Source organism: Ischnura elegans, chromosome 10 (assembly GCF_921293095.1).
Source record: "Ischnura elegans chromosome 10, ioIscEleg1.1, whole genome shotgun sequence".
In the NCBI taxonomy this organism is placed as follows: Eukaryota; Metazoa; Arthropoda; class Insecta; order Odonata; family Coenagrionidae; genus Ischnura; species Ischnura elegans.
In genome coordinates this window covers 42,549,128-42,566,532 of record NC_060255.1, presented here as the reverse complement: position 1 = coordinate 42,566,532, position 17,405 = coordinate 42,549,128, and the positions used below count along the sequence as shown (strand labels likewise).

Below are 17,405 nucleotides of genomic sequence, written 5' to 3'. Positions count from 1 at the left end.
CTGATATTCCTACGGTGTTATCCGCTGCATACTTGACTTTCCCTAATTTGTTCATAACCTAATTCCGTCTAATGTGTACTGAAACTTTTTTATTCTTAGATAATTGTAATGTTTTCAATGGTTTTCAATCAAAACTCAGCATAAGCTAATATTTTAAATCATTTTTCCCATGTATAATAACCATTTGAGAGCAAATAATGACTGAAAAAATGATGGTTGATTGAAAAATGCAATTCAAATTATATCATTACAATGTCGGTAGCAATGGTGCAATAAAAATCTATGTTTGCTGTCTATTATCTGTATCCAGATTTCTCGTAATCCCTTCTGTCGTATAAGGGCGGTAAGCGACGGAAGTTTTTTTTGCTACACCTAGGGGTAGCCTCTAAGAATTTCCTAAGTAAATGACTATATCAGGCGAGAGTCTTACCGTTTTTACCGTGCTTACCGTTTTTAAATAAATGGAAGTGATTTTTTTTAATTTTCACGAAAAATTTGCTTGCAACCTTTTTCAACATATTCGGTCATCATTAGGAACTACCGTAATGCAGAGTGACCTTATGCGACACACACTAAATGAAGATGATCTTATAAGCTATCAAAAGATAACCCCAAAAACCTAGGAGGGTCATTATGTTTTCATCTTCTTAATCTACAGGTATTGGATGTAATTATGGCGTCAGACAACTTTTGAACTTTTTTAACGTATCAAAATTCAGTTGGCACATGATCGCAAAACAGTATTCAAAGTTTATCCAAACCAGTACAAAATAACATTTCCATTTTATCACAATATTTTTAAAGTTGAAATTATCCCCGGATTACACTTGACGAATCTAGCTTCATCAGGGCTCTGCCACAAATATTAATTAAATGTCATTTTTAAGATGCATAGAAAATTTTCCGCTTTCATTTATAAAAATTATTCCTGAGTACTATCTAACCATATGCATGAGACTTATCGATGTGCTCTCCTTTCTTCTCGTCCCACCAGGTAACCCTAGCAGTCCGGGTGGACCTGCCCCCGCACCACCGGGATCGTCGACGCTTCGCTCCTCGGCGTCGCCCGCCAAGACGAGCCGCTTCCCCGAGCCAGGACCTCCGGCTCAGGGCCGGGTGTCGGTGCCCCTGCTGCCTCCGCCGCCACCGCCTCCCATGATGGGCGTCGAGAGGCCGTACTTCGACGACGTGTCACCTCGCAACGTCACGGCCATCGTGGGACAGTCCGCCATCCTCAACTGCAGGGTGAAGCACCTGGGCGATAGAACGGTGAGTACCTATCCAACGTCTGATTACCAATTCTCAGCACTTATTAAACGTGGCTGTAATGGATTATTGCAAGTATAGAAAATATGTAAAATCCGTTGGGGCCAAACTACTTCTCCTTCTTTATCTACATATTTTGGATTTTATTGTGGCAATAATATTATTAGCTTTTTAATTTATTATTTTCTAAGCTTATTATTTACTTAACAAACGAATCAGTTATCTATTCTTGTACGATTGCATATTTTTTATGAGAAATTATATTTCTTGATGGTAATTGCCAAAAAATTTCAAAAATAAACGAAATGCTCTTGTCAAATTATCAGGAGGATAATGAATTCATAAAAATAAAATGACTTCCGAAAATGGTGACCAAATCTTGGATTTCCCATCGCAGTTTCTGAAAAGTTTGACATTCATAGGAAGTTTTCAAGAAAAGTTTGACATAGTCCTCTAGGAAGCTTAATTCCATGTATGGACAGTATGGGCTCACTATGTACAAAAACAAGACAGAATAATTGGTTATTGGAAGTGTTGAAATACGGTATGTACCACTATAAAACGAGTTTCTAAAGAGAGTAACTACAGAAAAGCACTTAGGAGTGGTATAGAGTAAAAGCTCTAAATTATACGTTTTAGGACCAACTAATTTTCAGAAACACAGCGCAGAAATGTATAAAACAATGTTCGGAAAAGTGTAAAAATATGGAGCAGAGTCATAGGGCATTGAGGAATTAATACAGAAGTTGGTTATTGATGACTGAAAGATATCATAAGAGGAGTTGCAGGAAAAGTAGTTTCAATAAAGTTAGAAATAACGCAAAAATGATGATGGAATTGGAAAAAATACAGTCGACGAGGTGAAAAGGATGCAACTAATGTGTTGGGCTATGTCGATGGGATGGATTATCCAGATGGCCGAAGTAAATATCGGATTAGAGACCTCCAGAAAAGCTGAAAAGAGGAAGTTCAAGAGTTAATTGGATGCATAGAATATAGAGATCAATGGAAATAAGCGAAATGAGAGATATAGACAGATTTGAAAAAAAAGTCGAGTTCAGGAAAAAAGAGTCGTAAACAGTCTACAGTAAAAATATAAACTTTTTGTGTAAAATGGTTGCAAAATTTCCATTTTTTTTTAGATTTCTGTCACAATCTCGTCCTTACGAGGATATCTAAGGATATTGCTTTATTTGGAGAAAATATTTCCTCCGTGATGCTCACAAGGAGCAAGTAATGGATCATTATTCTGCGTCCTATAAATTTGAGGCAATGAAGACATATCGCCACCATCTGCTTCGAACATTTTCCTCATTGTTTCGCCGGAGAAATCGGATATCTACATTTTGAGGAGTAATCGAGGAGAGGTATCGTCTTTTTGCTTTCTGCCGCTGAAGTAACAATTGTTCCTTTTAGCTTGAGGAACTTAAAATGAAGGCTGTCACTCACGTCTCCTCCAATACCCTACTATTCTCGGAAATTGAGTTTTGCCTTCTAGCCTCCAGCGTGACAAGCTGTTGCAATTTACGCCGACAAAGTGCAGAATATTTGAAGAATTTGAATGAAATTTCTCTGCAGTGCAAAATGATCTTTCCTCGGAAGACTTGAGTTTCATAATTGAATTCGTAGGTTCATGTAAATAATCTTTTAAGCGTGAGAGCTCAAAGCGGCCTTTAACTACGCTATGCATATTTCGTCATCGTAGTGATTGCCTCTCTTCCACGAATAGTTAACTCAAAACTAATACTAATGCTGGAAATATCTGCGAACGTTACGAATCATAATAATTCGTTAAAAATGTTTCGGGTATTAGTCACCTAAAAAAAAAGCATTAGCTCCCTTCCTCCTTCCACAGATACCTATGCACATGAATATAAATTCCCACTCCATCATAATACCTTGAGAAAGTGACGAGCATCGGTCGGGAAACGTTTAGGCCACCCAAAAATTGACGCAGCTCGATAGCCTAAAAGTTTTAATTTAGTATAACGAATCATAGTTTGATTAGACTTTCCATCAAATCAGAATAATTGATTGAATGCTCCTATATTATTTTTTTTAATTACACTGACATATGGCGTCATTGAGTTCTTGACTCGAAGTCATTCTGAGTCTCTCATTGAGTGTAAACAAATTATGTTATTATTGAAGTACTTATGCACTATGTACGGTAAGTTATCATGTCCTGTAGCATACCACTAAATATTGAGTATTGTCGTTTTAAGTGACATCGTAATGAGATTTCATATGTTAATTTCCCTTTTCATTGTCCGCGTACACTTTTTTTAATTTCTATTTTACACATTACTCGAAACTTTGAGGATGGAACAATGAGGAGAAGTCCATATTGTTGAATCAGATTTTCTTGGCATGCGGAAGCTTTTTTTGCCGTAGATGAACAATTATCCATTTTCTTTACAGCAATGTTATTATTGGATTTTCGTGATTTCTTAATGAAATTATTAAATATCCAATATATGTCATAATTGTCTACTACTCCATTGATGACTTATTTGATATCATTAGTTACTTTTCTCCTCAAGTTCAGTTTAATACTTCCTATGAAATCCTATTCTAAAAATGTTCTTAAATCAAAATTGTGAGAATCTTTTTTCGGTTTTTAGCGCAGCAAATTGAGGCGGTATAGGCACATTTAAACCTTCAATACAGTTTAATTTACGTTAAAGACTTGAAGTTGATTGTACTTCTATCTATTGCATTTCTCCGATGCGAAAAATTGAGAAGTCGGAGCCTTATAAAAGAGATCCAATGTTCCAATTCACGAGAGTGCATTCGCTTTGACATGACTGTTCCACCAGTGGTTTAGTGACGTTTCATTTCCCATTCCTACGTGAAAATTTTCCGCTGCTTTTCCTGCTTGGTGTCTGCAGAAAAAAATCTGTTTTAGAATCTCAATCGTTCATCACCAATTACGGCAGCTATTTGTTAAAAAAAAAATTCTTTATGCTTCAGAAGTGAATGAATGGAAGACCGAATTAAGGAACTGCGTATCTGTTCCAGCTATCATAGAATAAAATGCGCATGGAAGCGGTGAGGTTGCTTCCAACAGAGCACTGCTCCCTTCGAGGAATCAATAACGATCGGTAAAGGAGAGGAGAAAATTATACGGGAGCTTTACTAGGTAACGCAATCAGGGGCTTTTAATAAGACCAACGCTTTTAGCGTGTACGATTCGTTCGTATCCATTGCGTAAATTGCTACTATTCCCCTCTTTTTCTCTTCCCCTGCGCGTTCCTTTCTGGTTAATTATCAGGATGATTTATCTTCTCTTCAGGTCATTGCCTTTTTGTATCATGGTATTGCATCATCTCGCTTTCTGGGTAACTATCATTCGATTTCGCTTAAGAATTGAATGCACGCTTGTTATATCTACTCTATTAGTGTTCATAGGAAAGTTTCCTGTCTTTTCAAATCAGTGAAAATCAGCACAAACTCTTATAACTATCATAAGTAATGGTATGCTATAAATAGATTCAATATTTGCGTTATTTTAAAATCTAAGATATGAAGAATTTTATTAGGTTTGAGACGTTCAAAGTATCGGTTTTATTAAAGAAACATTTCGTGTTTTTCGACGCGGAGACTTAGTGGAGAGTTCTCGGGATCGCCACCGGGTCAGAAACTACATAACTGACCCGTTGGCGATCTCGAGAACTCTTAACTTAGCGGCTTTATCCCTGCCGGTAATTTTCATGTGATTCAACCAGGCCCTGATATCGTCATGTTCATTGTGAAAATGTTATGCTCCCTATTAATGCCTATTAATGCTCCCTAATTGGTTCTCTTTTTCGCCTAAAATAATGATTTAATGTATCCCTAAGGAAGGTTAAAAATGTGTTTTCCCGAAGCAAAACTGCATGCTATCTATTATATTTCAATCATTTATATCTTAAGTTTTGTCATTTGCAGCCCTCTATTACTCTCTTTACAATACTAGTTTGCTTGTTTCCGTGATGCTCTTTCCTTTTTTCTTCTTTTTTCCACTTATTCCAAATTTTAGAGCATTGGCCTGCTTCTAATACTATTGTTACTAATTAACATTCTAAAGACTCTGAAATTACGTGCCAGTATGCATAATTCTTTCGATCTCCCCAAGTTTCATACTCTTTGTGTTGTCTCCCTGATTCATTTCGACCTAACGCATTTTATGCTGACGCATTTTCTCGCGAAGCAAATATCAATAGCTTTATACTAAGCCTCCCATATATGCTTTGATACCTCTCGCATTGAGTACGGACCTAATACTCGCCGTCAATGTGGTCCCAAATTGAAATATCCCCGTTTTAATTGAGAATCCGCGCCAGGATATATCCGAAGACCCCTTGACAATTTGGAGTGGGGAAGGTGGCGTTATCGATTCTCTTGGGGGAGTGGGAGGGTGGGTATAAGTTGTAATTTCACGAAAGTTCAGCGTGATGGAGAATTGGGGAACCTTCCCTCCTCTCTTTCCTCCCACTTCCCTCTAGAATCGGCAAAAGGAAATCTCTTTGTCGCGGGTCATTCCTGCGATTTGTTTTAATCCCCGCCTCCGTTCTGCTTCGTATCGGATTATGAGGGGAGCTTCCTCGGGGAACTGTAGAAAGAGGCTGCCAGCAGAAGGGACGCGGGAGCCGCAGCCCACCCCGTCCGCCTTTTACCGAGCGCACCTCCCGTGGTTTCTATTTCAGACAGAAGAGCGGTTAAAGGGTGCGGTCACGAGGTACAAATCCTCTTTCTCTTGTTCCAATCCGGCTCTTTCCCTTCTTTCTGGACCAATCCCACCTTACCCATCTGTTTCCACAAGCGTTTCTTTACATAGTGATGTGAGCTAAGTAAATATCTAGAGAATATATGATACATGATAAATATGTTATTATCAACATGAGAGGGTAAGAAGCCAATAGGTACAAGAATTCTTTTTCTAAACGGAACTAGGTACAGATATTGATAGCATAATAGATAAATATCCAAAAAAATAGCGGCCTAAGAGTCCATGTGATTTAATGAAAAAGATAGATGACAATTTTCTACCAATTTATTTAGCTAAGTACGTCGCGTTTCTACCGTCAAGTCATTCTCAAGTACAAATTGTAATTAAATAAATCAGGTTTTCATTTCACTGTATCTCGCCTGCCTCAGTAACTTTTTTGGAATCAAGTGAATTCTATTCTGTGCTGATATCGAGTGGAAAATCAAATGCATTCCATAATATTTAATTGATGTCATTTGTTTCCTTTACTTTATTTCTGTACGTAACTCTATTTGAAAAAATATCATTTGGACTCCTTGGACTCCAACCCCTTCATATAGTTGATAGTATAGGGTAGAATAAAGTACCGTTTGGTAAGTCATGGCTTAGATAATATTGATAAATGAGGATATCCATCATTATCACTCATAGATTCCAAATCTTTTCCAAAATACGTGTTTATATTAGATTTTCGTGATCTATCGTTCACAAATCGCATTAAAAATACGTTATACTTCTTCACAATCACTATATTCCTATATTTAAGACATGTATGCATATTTATGAATGCTCTTGAATAATGCTACTCGTTAACCTCGTGTTGATATACCTCTGGTAACAAAATTAAATATATATTCCACGATTATACGTTTTTTTATTTCAAGGTACTTCTACATTCTTGTTTGTCTTATGTTCTGATTTATAGCCCACTAAATCAAGAAAATTATCTTCAGTTTGTACTGAGTCCCTTGTTCAAGACTATTATCCTGAAATATTAACTTGAGGGTTTTTCATACCGCTACCCATTGTGATGCCTGCAATATGAATACCTACCAAATATCAGCTTCAATTTTCCACCTGGCACGTGATGGAGGTATTTATCCCGAGTTCTAATTTACTTGGTGTTGTACACAAATGCCCGTACTCGCCCGAGAGTACATTCTTCCCTCATCCCACTCAACTTCAACACTCCCTTGTTTCCCCTGCCCCCGTCTCCCTTGCTGTGCATCCCATCTCCTCTCCCACTGCTTTGTAAAGGGTGCTCCCCACATTTTCATAATTAATCCACCACTTCGCCCCCTTCCTTAAACTGAGCCTGAGCACCCCTACAGCCCTGTGTGTTTTTTTCCTTCTTTTGAACCTGTCTCCTTTTCTGTTCCGCCAAACATCTCTTGCTCCTCTTCCGTCTCATTCCAGAACTCTGCGCGTGAATTTTGCTATCCCCAGCGATTGTCGTGTTCTAATCCATAGGCTTAGTAAAATATTCTTTTTAAAATGTCTTCATGTCTATCGATTTTTTCATATAGAGAATTGAAAATTACGTTTTAGAAGAAGTGGAAAGTTATCCATCACATATTCGTCTTCCATTTTAAGGAAGGCAGTTAAGTATTTTGAGAATTTTTTGTAGAGTTGGGAAAATTGGAAGGACTACTGAGATGTCTGACGGTAACATAAGCCTGCCATTAACAATTGGAAGTAAGGCTATCACGGCTTAAAATCTCATCTGACATATATTGTACATGAAGTGACCACTGCGCAACATTAAAACAGAATTTGAAAGGATATAATCAGCTTATTCAGCAGTTGAGTCCTATGAAATATATAAAATGAAGGATAATTTAATGGCCTCAGCTTCAAACTATTTTCTTATTGCAATTTTTCCATGTATATTATAAGAAGTAGGCTTTAAATTATATTTGTTTTCCGTCCTTCTATTTGATTTATCTATTTTCTTGCACTACATACTGCATGAAACTATTAGTAAAAGAAGGCTCTTTTTGAATAATTTTCTCAACCTTTTTTTTCCGACCCTGATTTAATCAGAGCTGGTTTTCTATTGCAACAGCGTTGCAACAATTTATTACTTTATTGATGGTGTAAAAGTACAGATAACTAGGGAAGAGCTCAGGCGTTGAAGTTCATGTTTTTAGAAACAAATACCCAGGTAATAACTACATTCGTCTTTATATGGAAGCAATTTTTTCATAAACCACATTTTATAGGCTGAATTTACCCGGAAAATAAGCATATTGATGTATTTGATAAACTGTAAGTTATCTCACTTCCTGACAAATTATCTTTTTATCGGCGATAAAAACTTTGGCTCCACCACCCTAGCAGAAAATTATTCTCGAATATAGAGGGCATTAAGCCTTAACAGAGAGCCCCCCAAAGCTTTGATACACATCCTCAAAATTTAGTATTCCATTTCCTTTTGGAGCAGAACTTTTGGACGCTTTTGAAGTGATTCCAAGTTACAGGGCTTTGCCCTTGGAATCAAATAAACAATGTTTCGGTGGAGGAGAAAGATAAGCATTCCCTCCTAGCACAGAGTTTTTTTTTATTTTCTCCAAAAAGACATTGATTTCCTTTAATATCCCCCTCCGATGTCACACGTGTGGAAGTTGGTTGGCTGGTTGGGCTCGCCTCGCATCGACCGTTTCTCCTAATGAAGTGGATTCTTCGTCGGAATCTTCTCTCCCCACTTTAACTCCCCAACAAACCTGCCCTATCCTTTATCTCCTGTTTATCCTCGTCTTCCCCATTCATTCCCCACAGCTCCTTTCTTGGTTACTCCAACCCCCGCACGCTTATCGTCCTCCAGTCTCCCACCCACGTTCTAAGGTGGGAGGTGCACACCTACTACCACAGCCCCATCCAAAACCATCCTCCTCCTCAAAACCCCCATGCTCCATGATGGGGCTTCCGGAGGGGTGGCTTTGAGCCTTGGAGTTGGGAATGGAATATAGTTCGCTTGATCGCATCGAGTATTCACCGGAAGTGGTTTGAAATGAAGAGGCCTCGGGTTTAATCCTCCTTCCTCTTCTCTGAAACCCACCACTGTTCTACCAACCCCCACCTCCTACCCGTATACAGAAAGGTTAACTCCACCTTTTCCTCCCACACGACTAGACCAAAGGCCACTTTACTGTTACTCAACTTGGCGTAAGTTTGCAATCATTGTTTTGCGAGTTCACTTTGCGGAATGGTCTCATAATAGATTCAAAAAGAAAACTTGATTGTATTTCACACTGTGTTTATTAAGAATGCTCAACCAGTTTTGGCCGTTTTAGGTCATGATCAAGAGGTGAATTATTCGACTTTTGTTTTATCATTGATCTCTTCTATGAAATGCACCAAAGAATTACGGTACACAGAACTACGGTATGAAATACACCAAAATTTATTTTTGAATTTATCTTGGCGTAAGTTGACATTTAGAATGGTAAAAAATACACATTTTTTATTACTACATCTTTAATAAGCACTCAGATCCATTTCAACAGCTAAGAGTCGTTTTCAAGAGGGGATTACAAGCAAAAAAAAGTAATAAGGGTGTTAGATACATCTAAAGCTTATTCATCTCAGTTAAACGACTGAAATGATTATTTAATAATAATTGCAATAATTGGATAAATCATACCAATAAATTATGTTTCATTCGATTAAGATAGCGTAACACACTGAATGAAAATTTTAATGCTTCAAAATCACCGACCCCTTCTTCCCCAATCTTAATATTCCCTCTCAGTTTAATCCTTTCAAAACTATTTCTGGAGATAAGCCTGGTACGAAATAATATTGTCATTTTGCTTCCCATTGAAAATGGCTCGTAGTAGTTGAAAACGAATTGAATAGTTACAAATATGTGTGTAAAGTTTTTTCACTTTATTCTTAACGTTCGGAATTTCCACGAAGTACCATTTCAACCCATTCATGTAATTGGTAAGTTTGCATATAAATTTCAGATATGTGATCGAAATATATTCCAAAAATAAAATCTTTTATATATCTAAGGACATCTATTGGAATCAATTACTTAAATTTTTACGTTAATGTGACCAGGACATACCCCCATTTTTAGTTGCTTAATTTACCATAATATGAACAATACCTACGAGTACTATATTCCGCTGATCATAGGTCAAATCCTGAATCAGTTATGAAATATATTTAAAAGCAGGCAGGTAGCCACGGAGGAGGATTTATTCTTTGCGGTGACTTACTGCGATGCCTCTACTGAACTAAAATCTTCGAAGCATGAGGATGCCTTGGGTCATGAATCAGCCCCTCCGTGAATGCGTGGAATTTTATACACTTTTGGCACTTTTATACACTTTTGCATGAGTGTGCTCTACTCCAGCCTATTACAAACAATCTTTGGTTTCAATCGTTAAGTAAACCTACTCTGTAGGCTTATGTTAGTAATATTGCTGTTTTCCTAACTTCTGGCGACTCCTAAGACATTGAAGATATTTTATCAAGCTTATTAAATTCAAGCATGTAAGGAATAATAACTTAATACTTTCCGCAAACCATTTTTACTACCCCGTTCGAAATACCAGGTGAGATCCGAATACGGAGTATTAACTTGAAAATTACATGATGATGACATGAGAAAATTACAATGTGGTGATTTAAATGCGTTCGGGAAGTACAAAGTATTTTCTTCTAACAAGTTAAATGTACGGAAAATGCACGAAGTATCGCCTGCATTAATTTAATTTTATCCTCCGTTGGTTGCGTGGTGCCTATCAGACGCCAAACATTTTATTTTCGTTACCCACATTGTGTTTTCAAAGTTAGGAAACTGTCCTTCCTTGTATCTTATTGTTTTATGCTTCTGAATTAGTCACCAATATGATTTCATGTTTCGTAGCATTTCTGGAATCAATACGTATATTTTGTAGCTTTTGGAGTTTTGTGGACGCCACACGACACCTTGAGGTACAATACTTTACATGCTAATTCCTTCGCGATATTCATTGTAATATTTTTAAATGCGTTTAATAATTTAAACAAACATTATCAACTACTATTTAAATCATTAAATTAGGGGTACACGACTTTTTGCAACACATTTATGATTGTAATCAATATTTCATCAAAATGAAACTATTATTGCCACAAAAAAGAGGATTTAAGTATTTTATTAATATTGATATCACCATCATCATTACGCATATATTTGATGCCCAAGCATGAAATTAAATATTATATGAATGATTTTTTTGCAGTTTAAACAGTTTATTCTACAGACATGCTTTTTATTTAATATTTAAAAAATGGCGTCCGTAAGACGCCGCGCAACACATTGCGTTCCAAACTGTTACGCGACTGACGGAGGGTTTAATTTTATCTAAATTAAGTTAAGTTACACCATATCCAGTTGCTGTGAACCAGTAACTGCTCCTCTAAAGTGTTCAATTCCATGTAACGCCATGTTAAGTTGAGTTAAGTTTTTGTGAAAGGATCTTAACTTTCGGCAAGAGCGCCTCCTCCCTAGGCCATCCGGTTCAACCCACTCCCCCACCGAGGTACTTCGTCCCACGCTGCCTACCTTCATCCCACTCCATTTTGCCCGGCTTAATTGGCCTCGGGCGCGGCAACAATACCTCCGGCAGGGAGCGTGGAGGGCGGGGGTAGGAAATAAAAAAAGAACCCCAAGCCACTGCGACTAATCAGAGCCCCGGCGTGTGGAATAAACGGATCGCTCGATTCCGCGAGCATTGTCTCGGGCCGTGCCGATGTTCCCGTTGGCACAGGGCCCTCGAGGATGCTGGTGGGACACACACACAGCGCCTGCGGCCCTGAATAATATCCTCTTACTCCTCCTACTCCACTTGTGCCAATAGAAGTCTCGCGGTGTCGAGATTTTCCTAATGAGAGCACCTTCGCAAGGAAATTTTCCGCGTTTTGCGAGCTGCATGGAGATAAACCAAGCGGGCACGTTGAGTCTTTTGTGATGTCACGTTATTATTTATGTTTTATTTACAGAAGCCATGCAATTAATAAAATGAAATATTAACTTGATGAATTAATTTTTTTCTTTATTTTAACGAAAGTCATTTTTTAAGAAAAATATGCAGTCAAATTTTGTAGTTTTTCTCACAAATAAGGTTTTATTTGCCGTCCTCTTGTGGCGGTGGGGTAAAGACACAACCTTCTAAAAAGAGATCGCGGGTTTGAGTCTTGCTTGATTAGGGTGGCCCTATACAAGGAATATATATTCATATACAATTGCAATGTTCAGAAACCCCTATACAGTAGGCGAATACGAGAATATCCTAATGAGAGCACCCTCGCAAGGAAATATTCCGCGGTTTGCGAGTGATATAGGAAATAAGCGAAGCGGGCATGTTGTTTTTGGTAATCTCTCATTATTATGATTCCTCTTAATGTGATAAAATGCACATAATATATTTGTATTCCTCAGTATCTGAACAAAAGGCATTTATATGGAAAGAAATTGGGCAGCTTCTATCACAAAGACAGCCTTAGTTTACCGGCTTCAGTGGCGTTAAGTCTTCGCCTGCCAAATAAAAGGTCATGGGACCGAGTCATGTTAAGGCTCGTCACCTTTGTGTCGGAAATGGATATTTTTGCTCGTTAAATTGTTAATTAGATGAAACTAGTTGAAAAGACCCGTTTTAAGTAGTCGAATGAAGTGATGTTTTCGGTGGCTCGTGAAAAAAAATAATGGTAGTGTCTTCAGCTGTAGTTAATTTTTATTATCGTCAGTTTTTTTCCACGGAAAATGTATCCATCGCTACTGTTACGCATAGTGCTTTCCCTGCACCTGCATTCTTTTGCGCTTATTGATGTCTCAAGGTGACGAGATTTTCCTAATGAGAGCACTCTAGCCAGGAAAAATTCCGCATTTTACGAGTGGTATGGGAAATAAACTAAGCGGCCATATTGAAGCTTTCATAATATTTCTTTATTAATTATGCTCCTTATATGATAAAATGCACTTAATATATTTGTATTTCTCTGTATCTGCACAAAATTAGCCATTAAATGGAAAACAACTGGTAGTTTACATCACAAAATCGCTATGGTTTGTCGGCCTCATACAGTATTCGCAGGCCAAACAAGAGGCCACGGGTTCGCGTCTTCTTTAGGCAGATTATCTTCATACAGGAAACAGATATTCGTCTACGTTCAATCTTTAAATGTTTTATTTTAGTGCTATCTTCGGTGGATTCAGAATTTAAAAAGAAATGGTTGCGTCTTCATCTGGTGTCACATTTTATTTCCATCAGTTTTTGTTTGCGAAAAAATTGTTCGGTGCAACTGATACACCCTTGCCTTCCTTGTATCAGCATCTTTTTGCCCCTCTGGAAGTCACGTGGTATCGAGAGGTATTTTCCTAATGAGAGCACCCTCGCACGGTAATATTTCGTGTTTTGAGCGGTATGGGAGATAGGACAAGCGGGAACGTTGGATCTTTTAAGGCCTTTAATTATTATGCCAGCTGTATTTTCAGAAATCATACTATTTATATGATATAATACACGTAATTACCTTGTATTCCTCTCCACCTGGAAAAATTCCAATGCAGTCAAAGATTATAGTTGTACTCACAAAACTGCATTATTCGTCTGCCTTTGTGGAAATTTCTTTATCAAAAAGTGTTTTTGTAATTATAACAGCCGATATGGACGGCACTGGTTTCAATATTACTTATTGACTATGATAAGAAAAAATAAAAAAATGATTGCCATATATTAGTGTAATTTGCGATATTAGGGGCACGGTTTCTGTAAATATAGCACATCTAGTTATGAAAGATCACAAAAGACTCAAACTCCCGCCTTATTTATGTACCATGCCACTTGCAAACAAGAGAGTCATAAACTGGTAAACAATTGGTCGTGGTTTTGGCTCCGTGTCTAGGCTGGGCAGGTTGCCCCTTTGCAGGGAATGGATCTTTGTGCACGTTTAATTGTCAACTAGTTGAAACACCCTGATGTAATAGACGAATTCAGTGCTGTTTCCAGTGGATCGGGAATAAAAACATAATAATAGCGTCTTAATCTGGTGTCATTTTTTTTACTTCCGTCTGTTTTTGCCTGTAAAACGTTTATTTAGTGCAACTGTTACGCATAGTGTCTTCCTAAATTTTACATTCTTTTGCACCCAATGAAGACTCACACTGACGATATTTTCCTAGTAAGTGGGCCCTCAAAAGCAAATCCTCTATGCTTACGAGTACTGTGGAAGATTAATCAGGCAGGCATTTACATCTTTTTAGCCAACAAACTTTAAGCGCTTTCAGATTTCTGTTTGAAGTTGATTTTACTCCTTATTTTTTAAGCATAGTTAATAGCCTATATGGTAAACAATGTCGTCCAATTGGAACATGTGGGTGAGGTTTTTTTTGTTATACCACCTGTGTATGGCCAATGTTGGTTAAAAAGTGAGTAAATAAACAATGAAATTTCTCTCGGGTAATGTAACATTGTAACGGGCAATTTTTAGTGACATTGATGCTGTTGGTGGGCATTGAAAATTCAAATATTATATTTTTCAGTTCTGGTGCGTAAAATAATTTCATTTGTCTCAAAAATATATCTGTGCATCATTGCGATGTGATTAGTTATAAATATATATATGTGCTTCATAGGTAAAGAATGGTTTTAATAAATTATGATTTCCAGTTCGATAAAAATTAAATTGGGTGAATTTGATTCGTCGTGTCGAAAAAATTAAAAATTGCAATCGAAAATCAATATTTTTCTGAAAAGGATGCATTACCTTAATATTTCAATGATGTTTATGGTCTTTATATCTGTGCATTCTTACGTGCAATCGCCTTCAATTTCCCATGAGCATTGAGTTAATGCCACTCAGTATGATATCTGCGCACTGCAGACGTTGAAAGCACTTCCGCGCTGAAAGAGATGGTCCATATACCCTAAGCAATATTGAGCACTTGAAATAATTCATGGGATACCATTAGGCTGTGTGATTGAGATGCAACCTGAAAATGAACAGAATCTCTCTTGACGTAATTATAGAGGATCAATTCTCATCAACGCGCGCGTCAACTCAAAGCTAAGAGCCTTCTAATGTGTTTAAGCATAATCTTCGCGCCAAGGTGATTATATTCGAGTAGCGGATTGAAGTGCTAATTATTATTCATGGTTAGATGAAGGCTGTAGTCGATACAGGAGCATTCCATTGACACTCAATATGGATTTTATCGTTCACGCACAGAAACATTCATTTGGCAAGAGCAGATGGTGTAGCTTCACTCGTGTCATCTCATAAAATTTCATTACTTTAAATATTTTAGTATTTTGTAAGGCTTTGAAATCACCAGAAGTCCCGTATAGTTTTGTAATACACATCCGTCAAACATTATTAAAATACTTTAGTTCTTCTGCTTGGAAATAGAACGGAAATTTCTCCTGCGTTAGTATGTTTTCAAGTAAACTGGACTTTAATGTTTTTTTGATCATGCATACGATTTTTAGCAGTGTTTATCTTCCTTATTTCTCGTTGACTTTTAAGTGAAGTCTGAGGTTTATTAGCCTCAGTTATTTTACCACAGTAGTTGTTTTCAACAGCAGTAACCCATTCCTTAGCTACGTCAAACTATTTTTTCGTGATCGAGGCCATATAGTTCTTCCAATTGGTTCAACAACAGCATATTTAGGGATACTGAATTAACTTCAAACTTAGTTGAGCTCAAGGTAGGCCGTAAAAACTGTAATTAACGCTGTTTAAAGGACATAATATTGTGGCTAATCGATTCATAAAAGGCAGTTTTCGCTTTTGCCTTTTAAAAAGGGTTCTGCAATTGCAGCCGTCACCCACAAATGAGTATAATACTTTTCTTATTCATTTTAAGAGCCGAGTTTATTCAGCAATTTCATCCATCTTGCATGAAATACAGGATCGGGTTTTGCAATGCAATTTACTGAGCAATCAATGACGTAGGCAAGACATGACGATTCATTTTAAACAACTGCGTGGAATAGAAATGAGAGTTACATGAAAAAAGTAGTAAATAACCATAAGTTGTCACAAAAAACACATTTTAAAGATGGTTAATGTGCTCGACGATTATGATTTTTCTCAAGCTACACTTCAACCAAACCTAACTCTTTAATGAGGACTTTGGTCGCCGTTTATGTGTCCGGCCACGTTACCTTCTCCACGATTCTGCGGGTCTCGAGCGAATCACGCGGGATAAATTAAAAAGACCGCAGTGAAAGAGAGTAGGGAGGGAAGCAACTTGCGTGGGAGACGTAAAAGGAAAACTCATGGAGAGAAGAAGTCGACTCTGGCGTGGAAGATTTGAAGGTGTCTGCCTCACTGCTGGTATCCGAGCGGCGGTACGCCCAAGGGTGAAGAGAGAGGGACTGTGGATAGGATTTTTAATAAAAAGGGGGTTAAAAAAGAGAGTGAAAGAGATTTTTTAGGGGTTGGGGGAATAAATAAAGAGCGGAGACTCATTGCTAGCCCTCTCTCCCGTGGCTTTTTCATGTGTACTCTACTGTGGGTCTGGCATCGTTCCGTGGCTGAGTAAAAAAGGTGGTTTCTGTGAAGTTATGAAGTTGCTGGTTTATTTCAAGCAGCTTCCTTCTCAATCTACTCTCTCTCTCTCTCTCTCTCTCTTTCCCAGCCATGCGATATCCCTTGAGCAATCCCCTGGCTTTTATCCGCCCCCAGGGTTCCTGCCTTCCGAGCTATTTATCCCGTCAAAAGTGTCTCATCCCCCTCACCTTCTCCTCCTAATATGAGAGAACTTTTTAGAACGGCCAGACCTTCATTTCGTATTATATTAGGCTCTGATATAATAGCCTTCAATATAATAATGCAGTGTATTAAAGATGAAATATTATCTGGATTTAACCACCGATGGAAATACTGATAAAAAGGAGTTGGAGCAATAATTTATCTTGCTTTTTAATGCATCGCATAGTAATACCTCCGTAACTATGGAATTACCTCCTTTCAGTAGTAATTAATCTTAATATTTTTTGCCGCTTAGTAAGAGAAAATTTTCAACGGCCAGACTTTAATTTCACATAATATATGGATCTGATATGATCGTCTTCAACATAGTAATACACTCTATTGAAAATTAAATATTATCTGGAGTAAATGCCGATAGAGTTGGATGATGTAGAGATGAGTTGTATTAGTAATTTATAATGCCTTTTAATATATCACGTAATTGTACCTCCATAGCTATAGGAATACCTCCCCGCAGCAGTAATTAATTTTGAATTTTTTTGCCACCTGATATGAGAACTTTTTTCAGCAGCCAGAGCTTTATTGGGCGTTATACTAAGCTCTGCAATGGTCTTCAATATATTATTCTTTATATTTAAGATGAAATAACATAGGGAGTTAATCGTCGAAGAAAATGCTG

At 37.5% G+C, this 17,405-nt stretch overlaps 1 protein-coding gene across 2 annotated transcripts in view; it reads left to right on the top strand.

The window, feature by feature from the left end:
* Positions 1–17,405, top strand: part of LOC124166743 (hemicentin-1-like) — a 671,962-nt gene that overhangs the window by 413,992 nt on the left and 240,565 nt on the right. For both annotated transcript variants that reach the window (XM_046544415.1, XM_046544414.1), the window contains exon 2: positions 995–1,269. In XM_046544415.1, coding sequence (XP_046400371.1) covers positions 995–1,269 — 275 coding nt within the window. The remainder of the gene's footprint in view (positions 1–994; positions 1,270–17,405) is intronic.